The 24,444-nt window shown below is 37.6% G+C and overlaps 1 protein-coding gene across 2 annotated transcripts in view; it reads left to right on the top strand.

Moving 5' to 3' along the window:
* The window catches only part of LOC136864067 (prolyl 3-hydroxylase 2), a 540,144-nt gene that overhangs the window by 470,632 nt on the left and 45,068 nt on the right, over window positions 1-24,444 (top strand). For both annotated transcript variants that reach the window (XM_067140608.2, XM_067140609.2), the window contains exon 10: window positions 24,323-24,437. In XM_067140608.2, coding sequence (XP_066996709.2) covers window positions 24,323-24,437 — 115 coding nt within the window. The remainder of the gene's footprint in view (window positions 1-24,322; window positions 24,438-24,444) is intronic.

The following is a 24,444-nucleotide window of genomic DNA, read 5'->3' as shown; positions in this document are numbered from 1 at the left end:
CTCAACCTCCCCTCACAATCAGTCCTCAATGACCTTCGAGGACGTCACTCAGTTAGCCTTAGCACTTGAGGTGGATTGGTCGATGTAAGACGGGCTAGGAGGTGAGTGACTGGATGGGCACTTAGTTCACATTTTAACGGCATTTATTCTTCAGTTCATTCATATTTTCTTTTTCTCTTTTTAGGCCCCTATTGTCAACACACAATTAGGTTCAACTAGCATCAGTATAACTCCACCTCCTAATCAAGAAATCTATTACAATGTGGCATCACCACAACACTGTTTTATGTACAATATGCACATCATTTTATTTGCATAGCCACTTACGGTGTTTTATAATTGACAATTCGTTGTTTTGAACAACAGTTTTAAAACATGATTTTAATTGGACTTCATGCTTCATATCATGTTCACACTGCACCATTTTAACATTGAAGATTGACAAGACGCTATCACGCCGCGTCACAGGATACAAAGACTTCGCGTTCACTTATTTTAATGTGTCCTCGCCTTATTTTTAATCTTATGTATTTGTATTTGTGACTGAAGATGTCCTATAAGAGGACGAAACATGTTTCACGAGTATAATGTAATGTAGTCTTGGTATAAAAGACAATTACAGTATTGTAAAGGTGGAATTATAAAATCTAAATTTTCACAAGTTAGTACTGTAGGTGACCTGAACAGAGCTCTAAACTCAGCAGGTGTAACAGTGAATTAAGGTTTAAGTCTTAAAATGTTCAGTACCGTAGTTTTCATGTGTATGTACGTATTTGTGTGTGTGTCTGAGTGTGTGCAAATTGAGTCAGCGAATGTACCTGGGAAAATCTCGGTAAGTGTTTCTTTAGTTATGCATGGTAATGGCTAAGACTAATGAGCCTTTGCTTGTAGCAGGTGACAAATTCCTGCATGCCATTGACCCGGACGTATTCCAAGACAATGACAACCCTCTTTCCACAATCACCAGTAGCTCCTCTACCCCAACTTGAGCCCACAGGAATCCTATTAAAACGTGCTTTGTCGCAGTTTCCTAGAACCCTGCAATGTTGCCACATTAACTGTTTATCACTTTTAAGTCACTTTGATGAAGTCCTTTCTATAATTACTGATACAAATATGCATTTAATCAGTCTGAGTGAAAGTTGGATGACTAACAGTATCAGTTCCGGGCTTGTAAAAATGATGGGTATACTTTATACAGGAATGACCGCGCAGATAAACGAGGTGGTAGTGTTTCACTGTACTGTAGAGACAACATTAAGAGCAAAATAATTTGTAAATCTTCCCCCAATGACACCCCGCATACTGAAAATATGTTCCTTGAGGCAATTGTCAACCACCAGAAGGTGTTAATAGTAGTAGTATATAAGCCACTCAAGGTAAGTAAAATGACGCACTTGAAGCAGATCTGCTGAAACTTATACCAGGTTACGAACACATCATAATCCTTGGTGATTTTAACATAAATCTCCTGACCCAACATCATAATCCTTGGTGATTTTAACATAAATCTCCTGACCCAGACTAGTGACTCGAACCGAATTCACAGACTGTTCATTTCAGTGGACATGACCATCTTAACATTAGACGCAACTAATCACATACACACACGTAACTGCTCAACCCACACTCTAATTGACTACTTAGTGACAAATAATCCCCATAGGGCTGTCGAGCATGGACAAATCTCGGTCCCTGGTATCTCTACACACGATCATATCTATCTGTGCTACTCACTGCGGGTGCTAAAGTGTAAAGCTAGGTGTATAAACTACAGAGACATGAAAAATATAGACTTAACTCAACTACAACATGACGCATATAATTTGCCTTGGGACGACATACGACAGTTGCACGACGTGAACTTGAAAGTACATCGATTTAACTCTTATTGTTAGGACTGTATGACAAGCATGCTTTCATTCTGCAGGCAAGGGTTTCTCGCTCTCCTGCTCCGTGGTTAAACACTGAGATAAAAGCAACAATGGCCCGCTGTGATGCTTTGTTTCACCAGTACAGAGCAACAAAAGAGCTAACGAATTTTGAACAATACTGTCGTTTACAGAATAAAACAAAACAATTAATTAGAAACAGTAAATTTAAATATATCAGAAATCAAACCAAAAATCTCAATACAGTTAATGCATGGAGTCAGTTACGTTCAACAGGAATAGGAAAAATTAAAGAACCTCTATTTCCAACAATATCGCTGGACACACTCAACTCTCATTTCACTGGTAAACAAATTCAAGTAACTCGACCCCAATCTGGAATCCCGTTACACGAAGATGGCAAATACTTGAATATCGAACCAACGTTCTCATTGCAAACTGTCAGTATAAACGAAGTAAAACAAGTCTTAAATTCCATTACATCTCAAGCAAAAAGAGCAGATCATATTCCGATAGGCTTCATAAGAAATGTCATTGGTGCATTATTGCCGATCATTCCTCGTATCTTCAATTACTGTATAAATTCAGGAACTTTTCCAGACATTTGGAAGGATGCTCTAGTGATTCCAGTATTAAAGAACACCACATCAAATTATCCATCAGATTACCGCCCTATATCAATAATCCCTCCACTTGCGAAAGCCTTTGAACAACTAATACACAAGCAACTAACTGAATATCTCACAGATCATTCACTACTAGACCCGTTGCAATTTGGCTTCAAGAAGGGCCCCAGTACGACGACAGCACTTCTTCGGGTAACAGATGATATCAGGCTTGCTATGGATAAGTGACAGGTGATGTTACTCACGCTCCTTGATTTTAGCAGTGCATTTGATACAGTCAACATACGACTCCTGCTTTCAAAATTGTGCTCCCTTGGCATCGACCGGAGTGCGCTCAATTTCTTTCTTTCCTACCTGACAAATCATCATCAGTGTGTCTCAGTATACGATGTTATGTCCAAATGGGCTATCAGATTATCTGGCATGCCTCAAGGATCTGTGCTGGGACCTTTATTATTCAGCCTGCATATCAATGATAATTCATCCCCACTTGTCCACTGTAAATACCATCTGTATGCTGATGACTTAAAGGTATATTACCATACTAGTGTAGATAGTATATGCGAAGTGATCCAACATATGAATACAGACCTACGACGACTCACAATGTATGCCAGAAACAATGCCTTACTCATCAACCCACAAAAGACCCAAAGCATAATAATTGGACACAAAAAATTACTATGTGCTCTAAATAGTAATCACAATCCTCCTCCAATTACCATTGATGATACCGAAGTGCCATACGCCGAGATAGTTACAAACCTTGGGGTCACCTTAAATGAGACTCTGACCTGGAATGAGCATATAACTGATGTGTGCAGAAAAATGCATTCATCAATTTATCCTTTGAAGCATCATAAAAATGTTCTTCCACTGGACCTTAAATTAAAACTCATACAAACACTTCTACTTCCAATCTTTGACTACTGTGACAGTTTATTGACTGACCTAACCTGTGAACAAGCAGCAAAACTACAACGTGTACAGAACTCTTGCATTCGATATGCCTTCCATCTCTGACATGATGCTCATATAACACCATACTACAAAAAGTTGGGATGGCTACGTTTAAATGACCATAGAAAAACCCACCAAATGACCCTCGTCTATCAGTTCCTTTCTTCAAACAGCCCCACCTATCTATCGTCCAACTTTAGGCTTCTTTCTTCATTCCACGAAATCAACACACATTCCGGATCACTACTCGAAATAGTACTGCATCGAACAAATCTCTACAGCCATTCATTCCTGGTCTCTGCTTCGAGGTTATGGAATACGATCCCAGAAGATAATAAAAAGTCTTGCTCGTCTAGGACATTTAAAACAGCCTACTGTAAATTCCTCCAGAGTACATACAGTTGACTCGAATGAATGTAAGAGTGAATGAAACCAAAAATTACGTACTAGATTTAAGTTCTTAGGCTATCTCATTTTTGTTCTTACTACTCTCATTTAAGGCTATAGACTGTTCCTACAAATAGATTACATAGTAACATCGATTTTAGTATACTCAGATTGTAACATACTAATATTCAGTTAATTTATTTTAGCCTTATATTTGAATAAGTTTTCCTTTAAGCTAGTTGTTAATATATGGCTGCCTTCATTCCACGAAATCAACACTCGTTCCGGATCACTACTTGGAATAGCACCGCATCGAACAAATTCCTACAGCCATTCATTCCTGGTCTCTGCTTCGAGGTTATGGAATACGATACCATATGGCTGATAAAGCAGGCATGAGGCAGTTTTAAAAAAGTAATTATGATCGGTGGAATATGGTAAATAAGAATGTTAACAGACTCTGTGATGGGTTTAAAGAAATTGTTGAGGAATGTGAAAACAGGTTTGTACCTTTAAATGTGGTAAGGAATGGTAAAGACCCACCTTATTATAATAGAGAAATAAAGAGACTAAGAAGGAGGTGCAGATTGGAAAGAAATAGAGTTAGAAATGGCTGTGGAATAAGGAGAAATTGAAGGAACTTACTAGGAAATTGAATCTAGCAAAGCAGGCAGCTAAGGATAACATGATGGCAAGCATAACTGGCAGTCATACAAATTTTAGTTAAAAATGGAAGGGTATGTATAGGTACTTTAAGGCAGAAACATTTTCCAAGAAGGACATTCCAGGAATAATTAATGAACAAGGAAATTATAATTGAATGCTTAACTTTTTATATATAATCCGCCGAAATTCGCGATCTGACTCATTTTCTGAGAGGATCCACCAGAATTTGTGATCTGACTCCTTTTCTGAGAGATTAAGGCAACGTTCCTCCCATGTTCAATCTTTCTTTCTAGCAATCGATTTCGTACTTCCCGGGCTAGGTCCAGGTATTCCACCTGGTCAGTTGGGTCCCTAAATCTTTGCCATCTTTTCCTATAAGCATTTTTAATATGGATCAAGTCCTTGAGGAGATCCGGCGTGGTGTCGTCTTGGGAGCTTTGGCGGTACTGAACCCGCGGCCGGACTGCAATCGTAGTCATTACCCGACCAGGAACCGTTTCCAGCGGGGTCCGCACATTTTGACGATGGTCCAGCATATTATTATTATTATTATTATTATTATTATTATTATTATTATTATTATTGTTCTGGACCCCACAGCAAGATGCAAGTCCGCTACTTGGCGGTAAATTACATCTGCTGCTATTGTCATTGCTGACATTGTGACCAACACCATCGTCGCACGTAGGCAGTGCGCAAGATTTCTGGCGGCACGAATAATATACTTCCGTGCATTATTGACCTTATTATAGACCTGAACAATTACATGGTTAATATCATTCCTATTGTTTATTTCAAATGTGTTAAAATTTTTATTTATATGCCAGGAGAATCTACTCTAATCTAACTTTAAGTCCTCCAACGGAAAGGATGGCTCTTGAAAACGAACCAGGAAAGATTAAAAATGATCGGTTTATGATCAGAATAAGTACATTATGAACAGTAAAATAAATTGGTCTCAACTCCTTTTTCACCCCAACGCCGTTAAGTTGATTTAATCCCACCCCCCCAAAAAAGAAGGCGTGTATTTTTAATATGGATCAAATCCTTGAGGAGATCCAGCGTGGTGTCGCCTTGGGAGCCTTGGCAGTACTGAACCCGCGGCCGGACTGCAATCGTAGTCATTACCCGTCATGTTTACGTCTGTTATCGTCAGTTCTGAGATATAAGTATCCCCATAAAAGGAATTCACTTTGTTTCACTTCCTTTCACACTCCCCTCCTTATGTGAATTTTCCAGTAAAAAATATTTGTTTCTTTAATAGTAAATAATTGTTTCTTCTAAATACCAATTATCACGACTCTAACATCTTCAGTTTATGAGATATGTGGTCTCATAAAAGGAGTTCAACTCCTTTTCACCCCCGCTTCCCAAGATGATTTCCCCCCAAAACGCTTTTTTTCTTTGTTTTTAAATGAGATCCAAATACCTATTTTCACGTCTAAATAACAATTTTCACGTCTGCAAAATCTTTCGTTTCTGAGATAATAGTATCATCATGCAAATAATTCAAATATTTTTTTCAATTTCCTCCCCCTTTAGGTGGATTTTCTAAAATAAAAAATATGTATTTTTTATTTTTAAAGGAGATTCCAAATACCAAATTTCACGTCTGCAACATCTTCAACTTTTGAGATATCAGTATCCTAATTAAAAGAATTCAACCCCATTATCAGTCACTTTTACGCCTCCACCCAAGTGTTTTTTAAGAAAATAAAAAAATACGTTTCTTTATTTTGAATAGAGATGAAAATATTATTTTTCACTTCAGTAACATGTTAAGCTTTTGAGATATACTGTAGAAATGCTCATTTTAAAATTTCACCCCCTTTTTAGTTCCCCTTAATTGGAGTTTCCAGAAACAAATCACCTATGTTTCTTTACTTTTACAGGAGATTCCAAATACCAATTTGTAAGTCTGTAACGTCTGTAGAATTTGTCATTCTAAAAATTCACCCCAATTTGTCACTCCTGTTTAAACCCCATTAATTGGATTTTCCAAAAATAAAAAAATGCATGTTTCTTCATTTTCAAAGAAGATCCCAAATACCACTTTTCACGTCTGTAATATCTTCTGTTTCTGAAATATGAGTATCCTCATTTAAGGCATTCAACCCATTTTTCACCCTTTTTCACCCCTCCTATTATGATTTTCTGAAAATAAAAAATGTATGTTTCTTTATTATTAAACAGGATTCTAAATATTAATTTTTATATCTGTAAACTTTAAAAGGTTTGAGATATAGGTATACTAATTTTAAAATTCACCCCCTTTTCACCCCCCCCCCCCCATTAATTGGATTTTCCTTAACAAAAGTATGTGTTTCTTTATTTTTAAAGGAGATCCCAAATACCAATTTTCAGGTCTGTAATATCAGTTTCTAAGATATAAGTATCCTCATTAAAGTCATTCAACCCATTTTTCACCCTTTTTCACCCTTCCTATTGGGATTTTCCAAAAACAAAAAATACGTGTTTATTCATTTTTGAAGGAGTTTCTAAATACCAATTCCTACATCTGTAAATTATAAAAGTTTTGAGATATAGATACACTCATTTTATAAATTCACCCCCCTTTTCACCCCCCCATTAATTGGATTTTCCAAAAGAAAATACACATGTTTCTTTATTTTTAAAAGAAATCCCAAATACCAATTTTCAGGTCTGCAATATCTTCAGTGTTCGAGATATAAGTGTCCTCATTAAAGGCATTCAGCCCATTTATCACCCCTTTTCACCCCTCCTATTGGGATTTTCCGAAAACAAAAAAATACGTGTTTCTTTATTTTCAAAGGAGATCCCAAATACCAATTTCCAGGTCAGTAATATCTTCTGTTTCTGATATATAAGTATCCTCATTAAATTCATTCAAACCCTTTTTCACCCTTTTTCACCCTTTTTCACCCTTCCAATTAGGATTTTCGAAAACAAAAATTACATGTTTCTTTATTTTTAAAGGAGATTCTAAATACCAATTCTTACATCTCTAAACTTTAAAAGTTTTGAGATATAGATACACTCATTTTATAGATTCAACCGCCCGCCCCCCATTATTTGGATTTTCCGAAAACAAATGAGTACATGTTTCTTTATTTTTAAAGAAGATCCTAAATACCAATTCTCAGGTCCGTAATATCTTCAGTTTCTGAGATATAAGTGTCCTCAGAAAGGCATTCAACCCCCTTTTCACCCCTTTACACCTCCTGTTGGGATTTTCCAAAAACAAAAAAATAAGTGTGTCTTTATTTTTAAAGGAGATTCTAAATACCAATTATTACATCGGTAAACTTTTAAAGGTTTGAGATATAGATATGCTCATTTTAAAAATTCATCCCCCTTTTCACCCCCCCCCTTAATCTGATTTTCCAAGAACAAAAGATACGTGTTTCTTTATTTTTAAAGGATATCTAAAATACCAATTTTCAGGTCTGTAATATCTTCAGTTTCTGAGCTAAAAGTATACTCACTAAAGTTATTCAAACATTTTTTCACCCTTTTTCACCCCTCCTATTTGGATTTTCCAAAAACAAAAAAAAATGTGTTTCCTTATTTTTAAAGGAGATTCCAAATACCAATTTTTACATCTGTAAACTTTTAAAGTTTTGAGATATAGATACACTCATTTTAAAATTTCACCCCTCTTTTCAACCCCTTAGTAACGGAATATCCAAAAATCCTCCCATAGCGAGCACCTACATTGTACTATAAATGTATCCTCAAAATTTCATTTCAATATGTCCAGTAGCTTTGGCTCGGCGATGATGAATCAGTCAGTCAGTCAGTCAGGACATGTTACTTTATATGTATAGATGATTTGAGTAAAGGAGTGGAATCAGAGGTAAGCCTTTTTGCGGATGATGTATTTCTGTATAGAGTAATAAATAAGTTACAAGATTGTGAGCAACTGCGAAATGACCTCGATAATGTTGTGAGATGGACAGTAGACAATGGTATGATGATAAACAGGGTTAAAAGTTAGGTTGTGAGTTTCACAAATAGGAAAAGTCCTCTGAGTTTTAATTATTGCGTTGATGGGTTGGAAGTTCATTTTGGGGATCATTGTAAGTATCTGGGTGTTAGTACAAGGAAAGATCTTCTTTGGGGTAATCACATAAATGGAATTGTAAATAAAGGATACAGATCTCTGCACAGGGTCATGAGGGTGTTTAGAGGTTGTAGCAAGGATGTAAAGGAGAGGGCTTATAAGTCTCTGGTAAGACCCCAACTAGAGTATAGCTCCAGTGTATGGGACCCTCACCAGGATTACTCTATTCATGAACTGGAAAAAATCCAAAGAAAAGCAGTTCAATTTGTTGTGGGTGATTTCCGACAAAAGAGTAAGAAAGGAGACGAGCTGATCGACTGAGTGGTATGTCTGATACAAATTCTTATAATTTGGTTAAATACCACCTAGTCAATACAATAATAACATAATAAAAACGTACATATTTATTAAGTTGTTGATATGGTACATGTTTCGCTCCTTTTTCGTGAGCATCATCAGCCAATTATCATTTACTTAAGATTATATAAGATCATGAATCTATTCTATTGGATTAAATTATGCTTGTAAACCTGATTTACAAATCTTATAATATTTTACAAGTCATATAACAAGAAAATTATGTCTTTAAGTTAAAACATATTTGTCTAAAAACTATCTAACATTTTATTGACTAAACTCATCTGGTGAACATACTTTAAAATTATTTTATAAACCTTTTGAGATCTGGCTAATTGTGTTGATTCAATGTTGCTTGACTTGTATGTAGTTCGGGTTCCACAAATTCATAATTGAAGATTAGAGAAATGACCAGAAATTAAATTACTTACCAGAAATCAACGGCGAATTCACAAAATGGTTGCTTTTTACAAACAGTTTTGAGTCAACCATTCATAATGATACTCAACTGACAACTATTAATAATAATAATAATAATAATAATAATAATAATAATAACAATAATAACACCCGTGTGGGGATTTACCGGTTACCTCCATCGGGCGCGTCCCATTGGAATTGGGGAAGCTCGCTGGCTCTGCCGCCAGCAGAGTCAGAGGGTAGTAGGGAAATAAAATACCACCGTGAAAAAAAAAAAACTGGTCCCTTGCCAGGGTTACGGCGAAGACTGGTAAATGACCAGAAGCCAGAAAACATCTTGAGGCAACCTCTAGGACTAACAACCCTAGTTGTAAAAGGATGGGTACCCGTCCAAAGCAACGTCAAATCAAAAAGCATGATGGCACAACATTTCAAGAAACATACCCCAAGGGGTAAATCTTCGGATAAATCCATCGTCGTGAACGCCACGGTGCACGAGTCTCGTTCGGATTCTGGGGGAGACTCGACATCATGCAAGAGACGAGTCGGAGCGTCTCGGTGTACCCCGAAGAGTCAAAAACTCAGGCCAAAATCTAAAACCTTTCTAGCAACTTTCAACATAAATTCACTTAAACAAATTGGCAAGCTGAAAACCCTTACCAAAGCTCTTCATGAAAATCGGATATCCATAATGGCCCTACAGGAAACAAGGTACCCAGATGAAGAGATTTTTGAATCAGAAGGCTACCGATTTTTCAGGAGCAAAGCGCAAAGAGGAATCCTCAATGGAGCTGTGATGCTTGGAACCGCGTTTGCTGTTAAAACCAAGATCCTTAAGTCGGTTGCAAATTTCGAACCTGTGAATGACAGATTGTTTATACTCACAATTAAATGCGTGAACAAAACCTACGCCCTAGTTAATGCACATGCTCCTACAAATGATAAGAACAAGTCTGATCCAGACGAAATTGATAATTTCTGGGATCTACTGGATGAAAAATTAAACAAAATCCCCAAACACCATGTCAAGCTTCTTTTGCGTGACTTCAGTGCCCAACTAGGTCGTGAACAGGAGTACAAGAGAGTTATAGGAAATTAACCTGCTCACAAAAGAACCAATCCCAACGGCAAAAGACTGGTGTCCATTTGCGAAAATCACAACCTGCAGGTCATGTCGACCCACTTTCGCCATCTACCCAGAAAGCAAATGACTTGGCGTTCTCCCGTCCAAGCTCTCGGAGAGTTCCAAATTGATCATGTTGCAATCTCCAGGAGAAACAGCCCTGAGATTATGAATGTCAAGGTAAAGAAAGGCATCAATGTGGCCTCAGATCATTATATGTCTCTTATCAAATTCAAACCAATTCCCGCAAACACAAGGAAGACAACCAAACAAATCACACACTTCGACAGTCATAAACTTCGGCAAAGGGTCGAGGAGTTCCAGGAGAAGGCTAGACCAAATGACTGTGACTTTAACAACGCCAAAAGTCTCCTTGTTGAGGCTGCCAAAGACGTTGCAGAAATCAAGAGAAGCAAAAAGCATGCCTGGTGAAATAGTACTTGCAAATCAGTCCTCCAAGAAAGACTCAATGCGTGGAAACAGTACTGTTCTACGAAATCAGAAAATGATTGGGAAACCTACAAAACCCAACGTGCCCAAGCAGCTAGGGTGTTCAGAACTGAGAAACGTAATTACGGAAAATCTCTCATTGAAAAGATAGAGCAAAACTTTAGGAAGAATGAAAGCAGAGAGTACTACAGAGCCTTCAAATGCAAACTCACCGGCTATAAACCACCATCTCTATGCTTTGAGCGAAAGGACGGCACACTGGTGACATCAAATGAAGAAAATTGCAGCATTCTGGCAGATTACTTCAAGAATTTACTTAATTGCTCTAAACCGCAAAGCGCCATTGAGACCAAGGAACCCTTACTCAGGTACCCAGATTCCAGGCCACCCGACAGAGATGAAATCAAGTGCCACATTGCCCGTCTCAAAAATATCAAAGCGCCGGGGGAAGGCTCAGTAGTAGCAGAACTATGGAAATATGCCCCAGAGGAATCACTTGATATCTTGCAAAAGCAAATAGAATAAATTTGGAACAAGGAGACCCTACCCGAAGATTGGAAAATAGCTCTGATCCATCCATTACACAAAAAAGGCAGCATGAAGAACATCAACAACTACAGAGGAATATCTTTGCTACCCGTGACTTACAAAATTCTATCACTTGCCATCCTGGAGCGTTTGGAAACACAAGTCGAACATCAAATATGTGAATACCAAGGAGGGTTCAGAAAAGGTCGCTCAACAGCTGAACAGATCCAAAATCTCAAAACGATCATCAGATATTGCACACTAAGGTCCAAGCAGTATGTGTCTGTCTTTGTGGACTTTAAGAAAGCGTACGACTCCATTGACCGGGAAGTCCTGCTAAACATCTTAAATGAATTTGGAGTTGATTTGAAACTGCTGGCATTAATTAGAGCCACGCTGACCAATACAAAATCCAAGGTGAAGTTCCACGATGTCTCTCGCTTTCCTTTGACAACGTGATGGGCTATCCCCGATACTCTTCAACTGTGTTCTTGAAAAGATCATCAGAACCTGGCGGGTGAGATTGCTGGAAACCAACTATAGTCCATTGAGAATAGGAACCAAATCCAAGGAGATCGCAACAGACTGCTTAGCATTTACCGATGATATTGCTGTTCTCTCAAACAACATAGAAACCGCTAGAGCTCAAGTTGAAATTTTAAAGGAAATTGCCGAACAAACTGGTTTGCAGATATCGTTTGAGAAGACAGAAATAATGACTAACATCAAAGAGGCTCCACCAAAACTCCATACAAAATACGGGGACATCACCCGAGTAGACTAATTCAAATACCTGGGTGAGATCATCATGAAAAATGGACTGGACAAAGAAGCACTTCAGGAGCGAGTACGCAAACTGGAAATAGCCTACCAAACATCCCGCACAATCTACAACAAAAAATGCCTTTCCCAAAACACCAAGATATGTCACTATGAAACATTTCTGAAGCAAGTAGTTCTATATGCAGCCGAAACCCTGTCTCTAATTGCCAACAAAGGACTCCTTTAAGAACTGGAGAAAAGAGAACGCAAAATTGTGAGAGGAATCTTGGGATCAAAGTACAGAAATGGAATCCATCAAAAGAGATCCAACAAGGAAGTCTACAGCAAAATAGAGAAAATTACTGACACAATCAGAAAAAGACGGGCACGATTTTACGGTCATCTGAAAAGAATGGACGGAGGAAAGTTAACTAAAGAAATCTTTCACTTTTTTGATTCAAACCCCAAAACCACAATTCCCTGGTTTAGAAATACCAAAGAAGACCTGCAAATGCTACATATCTCAGCTGAAGACGCCCTTAACAGAGATCTCTTCCGCAAGAAAATATTGACGAACGGGCTAAACTGACACGAGCAACCGAAGAGAAGACACGGTGCCCCTTGGACAGAGGAGCGTAAGCAGGCCCATCACAAAGAATGAGGGAAATTTGGGCTCTAAAGAAGGCCAAGTTCAGTGTCAAATGCAACAAGACTTAACGTGGTCCTTGATGGGCCCAGCGAATTATATAATAATAATAATAATAATAATAATAATAATAATAATAATAATAATAATAATAATAATGATGTTATTTGCTTTATGTCCCACTGAATACTTTTATGATTTTCAGAGATGCATCATCAGCCAATTATCATTTACTTAAGATTATATAAGATCATGAATCTATTCTATTGGATTAAATTATGCTTGTAAACCTGATTTACAAATCTTATAATATTTTACAAGTCATATAACAAGAAAATTATGCCTTTAAGTTAAAACATATTTGTCTAAAAACTATCTAACATTTTATTGACTAAACTCATCTGGTGAACATACTTTAAAATTATTTTAAAAACCTTTTGAGATCTGGCTAATTGTGTTGATTCAATGTTGCTTGACTTGTATGTAGTTCGGGTTCCACAAATTCATAATTGAAGATTAGAAAAATGACCAGAAATTAAATTACTTACCAGAAGTCAACGGCGAATTCACAAAATGGTTGCTTTTTACAAACAGTTTTGAGTCAACCATTCATAATGATACTCAACTGACAAATATTAATAATAATAATAATAATAATAATAATAACAATAATAACACCCGTGTGGGGATTTACCGGTTACCTCCATCGGGCGCGTCCCATTGGAATTGGGGAAGCTCGCTGGCTCTGCCGCCAGCAGAGTCAGAGGGTAGTAGGGAAATAAAATACCACCTTGAAAAAAAAAACTGGTCCAGAGAAGATGCCAACATTAGACGATTTCTTGACATTTTCAACCAGACATTCCCATTCATATATGCTGTTACACCACAACAAAAGCAAGATGTTGAACTTGAAGGCAAATCTGAAGGACAAACAACTTTGCAAGAAAGTTGTTATGATGACCACTCATGCAAGCTGTAATCTGTGTGGTGGAAGTCGTCCCATTTTTAATTGTGAAGAATTACTTAAGTGATCAATCAAAGGTAGAAGGAAGCTGCTCCAAGAAAAAGGACAGTGTCGTGACTGATTAATGCCAGAACATATTGCAAAAATTTTAGAGCATCAAAATGCAAGAAATGTGGAATTTTACACAACACACTTTTACATGCAGGGGAAACAAAATGTTAAAGAAAACCAAATGCCCATAAATCTTTGTGTCAAATCAACATTCACTTGCTTCTACCAATGTGAACTTGGCGAAAGAAGTAGCATCGCAAATATTTTTGTCAATGGCTTTAATCGATTTGAAAGATGTTCATGGAAGAAGACCAAAATGTCGAACCTTACTGGATCCAGGGTCTCAGTCGAATCTAATAAAAGAGGATCTATATTAGAAGCTTGGTTTACCGAACACAGAGAGAAACACACAAATCATTGGAGTAGGCTGCTCCAAAGTATAAACAAAAAGGATTACCAGAGTACACCTCACTTCAAGGAATGACAGATTTGAGGTGGAAGCAGAATTTCTGGTTTTGCCAACTGTGAATGTCAATAATTGTTGTTTATAACTAATTTAAGTATAGACATGAAATCTTTCATTTCTAATATACTTAGACCGCTAAGTATTTGTTTAAATTATTTTGAATGATGGGGTATACCTTGGAGATTTGTATGCTAGGATACATATTTACAATATCAAATGAGTGGAAAGAATGAGTTGATTGAATGTTAAACTTTTTAAATTTATCGATCAATTCTTTAGTATTTTTGATGGATTTGCTCAACAAAAAATTATAGTTCCTTCTTAAAAACCTTTGAGTGAATTGTGATGCCTTATATACTGGACTCGGTCTATAGTTAATGATCGGGCGAATGGGGACGCCGGTTTTGCGTATCTTGGGGAGGGCTTTGGCGGTGGGTAAACCTGGGTTCATATGAATTAACTAGCTGATATACCCGTGCTTCGCTACAGAATTCTACCTTGTATACAGAATTCTAGGTTAGGTAGTGTACACGTTGTGAGCAAGATTGTATTAAATTGCATAGCTCTTAAACGTTACCCTAGAAACCCGACGGGGAATTCACCAAACGTCTTTTCTCATATGAAAACTGGGTTAGGACATTTTTGTTGTAAAGGTAGACCCACTTGCCTACCATCAGTCACAATCAGGTTGGGGAGTTTTCATTATAATGACAGACACTCACACTCCTGCCTTTTTACAGCCTCAGAAAGACTGTCTTAGTGGTTTTCCCAACTGAAATGAACATAGGTAATTACAATGACATCAGTAAGAATGGCGCTATTAAGGGCAATGCTTTCATATGATATAGTCCATCAAATGAAAAACCACCCATTTTCTCACTTTTAACGAACGCTGCCGATCTGACTGTCCAGAGTTCCAGAGCTGGAATGACAAAGCCACCAACAGCCGTGATCCGTGAACACTCTTCGTCCTTTTCGGCGGGGCGAGTTGAATAGTGGGGAGTCCCAGGGCAAAAACTATGTCTTTTAACTAATCTGTTTCCTAGGAGTACCCGATGAGTCGGAAAATCTCAATTCAATACATTGGCGGCAGAAAAATCTATCTGACTAGGAGGCAAATTTTTTCTCCAAGCCAGGGGAGAAACCCCCTCTTCACTGCTAATTTGGAATAAAATTAATGTAGAATTTAATAAAAGTGAAGAGGAAGAAGATTTTCTTAAGAAACGGCTCTTTTCCAGGTTGAATTTTGAGTTATTTAGTGAATTGTGGTGCTCTAATTTGGAATAGGTCTAAATTGTAATTCTAGACCAGGTGCTACTACTACTGCTACAAAGTGAGCCTCTGCCATAAGTGGACACACTGCTCATTCAAAACAGCGCGTCAGAGTAGGGATCGAATAGCTGGAATACTATGATGAACCAGTATGTTACGTACCAACAGTATCGGAAAATGTACGAACCAGAGGTTTGGCTTGCTAAAGGAGAAAGTTTTCTAACTCCCCAGCCATTTCCTGCCAATATTCAGTCAGGCTGTTATACTTGGTACACAGCAGTAATCCCATCTATCGGAGATGAGTGGAAGTATAAGAGACAAAGAACATCACAACAAACAATGGTCAATGTAATGTTATTGTTGCTCAATGTTATGCGCTTTCGATTTTGTAGGCCTTCATATTTAATTTTCTTCCGGCCCTGAAATACCACTCTTATCATAGTCGGTATGGTAAAACTGAATAGAACACAAATGATCGGAAATAGTATTCTCTATAACTTTTGTTATGTAGTAATTTTCGATAGGACCAATAACATAGGTATTTAAAAATTAAATTTTAGGTGTCTTCCCCTAAACTACAATTTCATCCAGGGTGAATAAAATTGTTTATAGCCTAGACTGTAGTTTCTTATTCCCAACACTGTAGGCCTATACTGATTTTCATTAAATTCTGTTAACCCATGATATGGACTTAACAACAAAAATACATATTCATGAATATCTGTGTTATCATAGCCAGTACGGTAAAGATGTATAAGACATAAATGATTGGAAATTTAATTCTATATAACTTTAGTTATGTATTATTTATCGATAGGACCACTAATAATATAAATATTTGAGAATTAAATTTTAGGCCTTCCCCTAAACTACTATTTCACTTAGCGTTAATAAACCTCAACTTTACATGCCGATTTTCATTAAATTCTCTTCAGCCGTTTTCTTGTGATGCATGTACATACATACATACATACATACATACATACATACAGACAGAAATTATGGAAAAGTAAAAAGTGCATTTCCTTGTTGCAGTGGGCATGACCGATACAGAAATACCATTCTTTTCAAATTCTGAGCAATGTACAGACAAAACTCTTATTTTATATATTAATTAATGTAGTTTTTCTAGATCTGTCAATAGATATGAAGTATTCTTGATGGTCTGCTTAAGTTGATGTTGGATTCTCGGGTTAGGGTCCTTCTTTACCGTAGAGAATGAGCTATCTTTAAAAAATTAATTTGTTTTGCTTACACATTCATTTTTGTCCATTATGACGGCCGTGTTACCTTTATCTGTTTTCATAATTATAAGATTATTATCATTGATTTTCTTTTTGAGAGCATGTATTTGCTTTTGTATGAGAATCGAATCCTTGTAGCTATTGTCGTTATGAGTAGTAAGGGGTGAATTACAGGAGGTAATATTGTTTTTTGGGTTAAGAATGGAGTTTAATTTTCTTTTTACTTCAGTTCTTACTTTGTCTTGTTTATCTGCTGGCAATTTGCTAATGGCTAATTCTGCTTCTACTGTAGTAGTGATGGCTGTGTTCAGAGTGTTAAAATTAGGCCAGGTGTGTTTAGGGCCCTTGACTAAAATGGAGTTTTCGTCTTCATTCAGTGGTACCTTGGACAAATTTATGATCGGAGGGTGAAATTGGCTGGGCATGTTAGGCCCAGTGTTTTTGTTGGTTTCTTTAGCATAGTTATTGTTAAGTTTAGAGTTCATTAACATATCCAACTTTTTCTCTAGGGTTTGTTGTTTCTTTGATAATACAATAAATAATCTGTTATCAACTTGGACTTGAAGTAGGTTCCAGTGAGCATCCGAAAGTAAACTTGTAGTTTCTAGGTGAGTCTCATATAATCTATGAATAAAAAGGGACTTTTTCTTGTACAAAAATTTGATCTCCTCTCAACCAAATCTTATTTGTTCTAGTTTGGGTTTTAGTAATTTGAAAAGAAGTACGATGATTCTTAAACTTGCTTTTAAGAAAGTTGGGTGTCAAATTGTGAGCGATACACTGTTTGAGAAATTCAATGTCTTTGCCCAATTTGGCTATTTTGACTTTAAGACCTAGATATAAATAGGCTTTCCGTTATGCCTGGTTGGCTACGTAATCATAGGATATAAACTTCATGGTTTTGATCCATATTGAATTGTGATCACAATAATAATTATAAAATTAATGTCGTATGGTCCACCATTTTCAATACTATATTATGCAATATTATTGAATTACATTACTAAACTAGGGACTAGTTTCAGTCTTAGCTGGCCATCTTCAGCCTTAATGTAATACATCTAATAACTAAACAAATGTAAAAACACACAAGTGACATTAATATCTGGGATGAAATAAGTGTAAAATCTGGAAAATAAATTAGGCTTTAATTCTTAGCATCTGGAGTATGCTCATCATCGAGACTCTTCCTTGCATCGATATTCATAGAATTGTTAGTTCCATCACTGCTAATCATAACAATTTCAATTGCAAAACGGGAACTGGTAAATGTTGATTCTGTAGTCAATATGTGCCGAATTCATACGTCATTCCTCATCAACCAGTGGTACGTCCAGATAATGACACAACAAAAGTCAGAGTGGTGTTTGATGCCTCAGCAAAGACACCGCTTGGGATGTCACTCAGTGACAATCTCATGAAAGACCTAATTTACAGCTAGATCACTTTCACATTGAACTTATATTTCGTGGCCATAAGCATGTCATGACATCAGACGTGGAAAAGATGTTTCGGCAAATCCTCATCCACCCTGAAGTTTGAGCATTACAGCAGATTTTGTGGAAAGAGGAACCTTTAGCCCCTGTGAGAATTTATTAGTTGAACACAGTAAAATACGGAACAGCATCAGCACCTTTTCATGCCATGAGATGTCTGAATGAATTGGCTGATCTTCATGAAAATGAATTTCCAGCAGCAGCAAAGAATATTCGTGATGATTGTATGAATAACTGCTTAAGTGGAGGAGACATCCTAGAAAACATGATCTGGCTACAGCAGCAAATACAAGTATTCTCAACAGTGGTGGAATACATTCGAGGAAATGGAGGTCCAACAGTAAACGGATCATGCAGGATTTGGGACTTAAGGGACTTCAATGGTTTTAGACAAAGGTGAAGCTAATAAGTCTCTTGTACTCCTGTGGGACTTGGCACAAGATTGCCTTCAGTTTCGAGTTGAGCTGGCAAAGCAGTCACCGATATCTGAAGGAGAAGTCACCACCAAAATTGCACAGATTTGTGATCCACTAGGACTTGTGAGACCAGTACTGATCAAAGGAATGTTGTTGATGCAACACTTATGGGTAGATGGATTGGATTGGGATCAGCCATTGTCCCCAGAGCACCTTTAGATTTGGAATGAATACTATATGTCATTACAAAGACTGAACTACATCAGAATCGTGAGAAATGTAAAACCTGGAAATTGCCCTGACTCTTTTGATTTGTTTGGATTTAATGGTGCTTCAGAGATAGCTTTTGGAACGTGCATGTATGCCATTTGTCAAATGCAATGTGGTCTCTATGTGGCAACATATCCTACTTAAATGTTCATCATCCTGAAGTTATGCCGTATAGTAGCATATTGTCAAATATTTATTTTTCTTGTGTGCAAAGAAGTGCAAGAAGTGCAAACAGGACAAGTAGTTCTCAAGAGGCTAGGAGTAACACCAAACAATTACGCAGCAAAAAGGAAAATACACCAATGAGCCATTATGGAACGTTCGAGAACATTTTGAATCCAATATCACATCAGAAAGTGTTTCATCAAGTTTGTTCATGAACAATTTTACTCCATTGATGATATAAATTAATACCAATACATTTTATAAATGTTACTCCAGCAACGAGAACAAGTCTATCGACCATAATGACAATTATCACCTGCAGAAAATATTCAATACTGTTATGAAGTTTTAATGACAATTATACAAGTTAGGCAACAGGAATCAACACAACTAGCCAGATCTCAAAAGTTTTTTTTAAAAACAATTTTAAAGGATGTTCACCAGATGAGTTTCGGCAATAAAATGTTAGACTGAAGAAGATTTTAGACAGAAAGTGTTAGCTTAAGACATAGTTTTATTGTTGTGTGACTTCTAAATTGTTATAAGATTATCAATTAGTTTTATAGGAGTAATCTTGAACCAAAAGAATTGTTTTTATGATCTTATACAATCTTAGATTAATGATAGTTTGGCTGATGATGCTCACGAAAAGGAGCGAAACATGTACCACATAAACATCATAATAAATATGTAAGTTTGTAATATATTTTTATTGTATTGAAAGGGGGCAATTGGCAAAACTAAAGGAATTGTATCACAAGTAGATCTTCAATACGGACAAGGAAAATGAAGTTTATAACCTGCAATGCAATGATGGCGACCGTAGGTGTGTAATCCTCGAGCGATAAGGTGCTGGACGTTGGCAGGAGTTGGCAGTTGGATCCGTACCAGGAAGGTAGGTCCGTCAGAGTTATAGATGTACTCTCACAACTCATCGTACAGGGAGGCCTGCCTGGCGAAGGTCTTGAGCGATGCGATGACTGCAGGCGCTACGCTGGGATCCACACCTCGGATGACACAGCTGCAGGTGGAGTGATGTGCAGATGGCAGTGGTGTCGAAGGTGGCCGTACTACATTCTCCGGAGGATCGGTGGAAGGTCCCTCGGCATATGGCTGAGTAGATGGAGGGTGAGTTGTGAAAGCAGTGGTGGGAGGGATGGGAAGAGAAGTCATCAATAGGGGGGAAAGGATGGGACCGTAGTTGTGGTAGTAAAAGGAAGGAGGGGAGAGGTGTGTGCAAAAGTGGTGATGGTGGTGATGGTGGTGGTAGTGGTGGTACTGGGGACAGGTAGGGTATACGAAATATGAGCGGAGGTGGGAGCCGATACGGTGGTGGTGATGGAAGGGTAGGAAGATGCAGGTAGTGGGGGTGAGGAAGACAGAGGAGGCGTTTGTACAGCATGCGCAGCAAGTTCTTCATCGGCGTCGACCTCAGCTTGAATGTGTGGTGGTGTGGGGATCACTTGGTGTAGGCGGTGATTGATGAGCACTCCAGTATCCTGGACTGAGAGGCAGGCAGTTGCAGAGTTGAAGTAGAGGAGGACCTCTTGTGCTGGATCAGGGCCGTGGTAGAGTCTTTGTACCAAAGAGACACCGGTCGTGCAGAGGTCACTATAAATGTCCTCGTCCGAGATGGTGGAGTCAACAGAACAGACGACGCAAGAAAACATGGCTGGGGAGGACTGTCCACCACTTGGGGCCAGCCGGTATGCGTTATTGACTCAGCGAGGTGCTGAGGTATAAATGTAGCAGCACCCCGGCCAAACAAAAAGTTATACAAGAGAGAGTAGTCCCCTGAGATGGAGATGTCGATGAAAGTCCCTGCATATTTTCTTCTAAGTGACTTGATCATGCAACCTGTGCAAAGGGATGTGTAGAGAGAACCTGATAACCACTTGTCATGTTGGTAGAATTAGCAGAAGATCTGGCGGTGGTTGTGGCAGAGATGGCAGCGAGAATATTTGCAGGAATTGTAAAAATGCGTCAAGTGGCATGATACCAATCAATGTATTTATGTCGAGAGGATAATATCCCACCTCTAGAGTGCCTAGGGGTAGGATAGTTCAAGTTCACCCAGGACGAGATGGCAAGGTGAGGGTTGTCACCATTCGGACAGCTATTGGAACTTTCATCCAGAGCATCAAGAAGATATTCCCTCTTCCCATTGAAAAGGATAATGAAAGGAAAACTGAATTAAAGATTTCCTGTGATTTCTTTAACTTTGTGATATTTGTTAACGAAGATATAATTTCAATATATCTTTCTTTTAATCATAAAAAAATCTACGTATGTAGATCTTTGTATTAATACACATGCTAAGACTAAGGTTTTTTTTTTACATTAGGTAGAAGATTACATTAGTTAGTTGAAAGAACTCCTTTCGAGGGGGGCAAAATGTTATGAAGAGGCTTTAATTTTTGTATATTTATTTCATTACTTGAAGTTGGCTGTTTCTGAGCCAATTTCTGATTGGTTGAATAATTATGTATTGTTGAGAATTGTTACGCACATGACACTCAAGCTCGTCATCAGTTAATGAGATCTATTGTATAAGCAAGACACATACATGTCGTATTCAATACAGTATTGAAGGAACATGAAAACAGCAAATTCCTTTCCTTCATAATATATCAAAGACAGTTTCCTTTGACACGGCAAAAAACCAGAATATAATCGTGTATGAATATGAGACCTGTTCAAAAAATTAACCAAACTTTGAAATTAATTCTTTTGGGACTTACCTGCAGTCTAGTTAGCGTTGTCTCCTTCAAAGTACCCCCTCCCCTATTAATACCTCACTCTCAGTGCTGTTTCCACTTCTCGAAGCAATCTGGTGGTTCACATGCAGTTCTGCCTGCAGTTTCAGTTTGATCCCTTCATTTGACTGAAATCTTCATTCTTTCAAGGAGAATTTCAGTTTAAGGAATAGTAAAAAGGTCTGCTAGATCAGGATTAATAGGAAAGCATAGTTTTCTTTGTACTTGTCATAAATTCAAGGATCAACAGCAATGCACAAGCTGGCAGGTTACAATTGTGGAGGCCCCAGGAATTGTTTTTCCACAATCTGGTCTTTTTCTCATGATATTTTGCCTCAAATATTTGAGGAATTTGAAATAACAACAGTGGTTCATTGTTTGACCCTCATATAGAAATTCATGGTGCACAATGCCATTAGTGTAAATAAAAGTTTGTCAACAACACTTTCACATTCGACCTGATCTGCCACGCTTTCATCACTCTCAACAAATTTTTATCACACCATTATGATGATTGCATTTTCATCTTCATCATTTGATATGTATCCATAAATTATTTCAATAGTTTGAACCTGAAGGAAATGTTGATATACTGCTTGTAATCTTCAGACATATTGACAATCAAAACTCATACTGAACACACAAACTAACAGTTGCTGAGAGATAACTGTTTTAGAAATTCGCAGTAAATGGCAAGTTACTTAGTAGCACTTATTGGAAACCGCTAAGACTTCACGTTTGCACAGTATTTTCAAATGGTAGATTTACTGGCATATAAAAGAACTTCTGTGGGACTAAATTCTGGCACCTTGCTGTCTCCAAAAACCATAAAAGTAGTTAGTGTGATGTAAAGCCACTAACATTGTTGTTATTGTTATTATTATTAGCATTTTTGAAGTTCAGTTATTTTTTGAATAGGCTTCATACATTGAATTGAACAAATTTATTTAGAAACAAATCCTTTTAATGGCTCTGTTCCTTTACTGCGCCAACGGCCATAGCCGTGTTGAAACACCAGATCCCGTGAGATCTCCGAAGTTAAGCAACCTTGGGCGTGGTCAAGATTTGGATGGGTTGCCACGCGCTGTTGGTGGGGGGTAAGGGAATGGAGGAGCGGAAAGGAACTGGCCACCCTACCATACGTAAACTCCGGCTCAGGCACACCTCTGCGGAGGTTCGGACTTGCCTTCGGGCAGAATACACCCTTACCTTACCTTTACTGCTACACTTTATGAATTCTTAATCAAAATAAATATCTCAACAACAACAACAAAAAGCTCTCCTTGTTAGTCAACACAGTGATGAAGTGTTAAGATGGGCATGTCTTTGCATATTTGTTGTTACATTTGGACAGATATCGTTTGATCTTCATCTTGTTTCTAGTTAATTCTCTGGCTGGATTTCATGTATTGCAGTATTGATATAAAACCTGAGTGTTTAAAACAAATAATTTTGGTGGCCATAGCTGGAGACTACTGTCGCCTATCTGTGTCCAGGATACATGTCATGAATATGATGTCTATCTGGTAGAGAGCCAAGAATCTCGATGTTTGGCCCGTATGACTACTGGTTACGTTCTAATGGAGGAATGTGCCAACATCAGGTTGAAACCAATTGCTTACTGCCAGCAGGAGCAGAACATCCTCTACAACATTTCTTGTGTTTAGCTTGTTTTGTATGATATCTAAATAACTCCAGCTAGTAAGCCTTGGGCTTTTGGTGAATAATACACCATACATTAACAACTTTTTGAATGTATGTGTTATCATCTCGAATTTAATTTGAGACTTTCCCTGTGCATATATTGTATCTCATCATATCACTGAATTAATAATAAGTTTGACTCATGTTGTTGACACCAGATGAACTTTCTTTGTGAGTCATACAAAGGATGTTTCTAGCCACAGTACCCCTACTTCTTCAGGAAATGGTATTTTGTATTGAACTCAGCAACAGGCTGTGCAAGTTAGTCAGCACACTTCCTGGCAAAGAATGCTCATTTTATTGCATATCTCTTCAAATATGTTTATAAATATTCTCTGATTACCTGGTAACATGACAACAGGTACCTCTCCCATGATCATTTAGTAGAATCTCCACCATTGCCATGATAGTTTGTATGCCAGCTGTTTAATATGTACAATTTTCATTTAAAACAATCACTCTATACTGAAGTGGACAAGATCTCAAAGCCTCAAAAATTTCTCATCATGTTGTTGGATTTTAGAAAGAAATCTCTATAGAGTATACCGGTATTAGAAAAATATTTGAAGAATTGTAAAATCCTATTTGACAATTTTTTGCAACTCCAGAATTTATTTTCACAAGTAATTTCGCAGTAATGTTGTGTATATTTTCAGCATCTTCAACTAATCGATCAGACATGAGCCATGCTGTGCATGCTGACAACTGCAACTTGCTGCCAAATGGAACGTGTACTAAACAACCTCCAGCATATACCTGGAGAGACTACAGGTTAGAA

This window comes from Anabrus simplex, chromosome 2 (assembly GCF_040414725.1).
Source record: "Anabrus simplex isolate iqAnaSimp1 chromosome 2, ASM4041472v1, whole genome shotgun sequence".
Classification (NCBI taxonomy): domain Eukaryota; kingdom Metazoa; phylum Arthropoda; class Insecta; order Orthoptera; family Tettigoniidae; genus Anabrus; species Anabrus simplex.
This window is presented reverse-complemented; position numbering and strand designations above follow the sequence as displayed.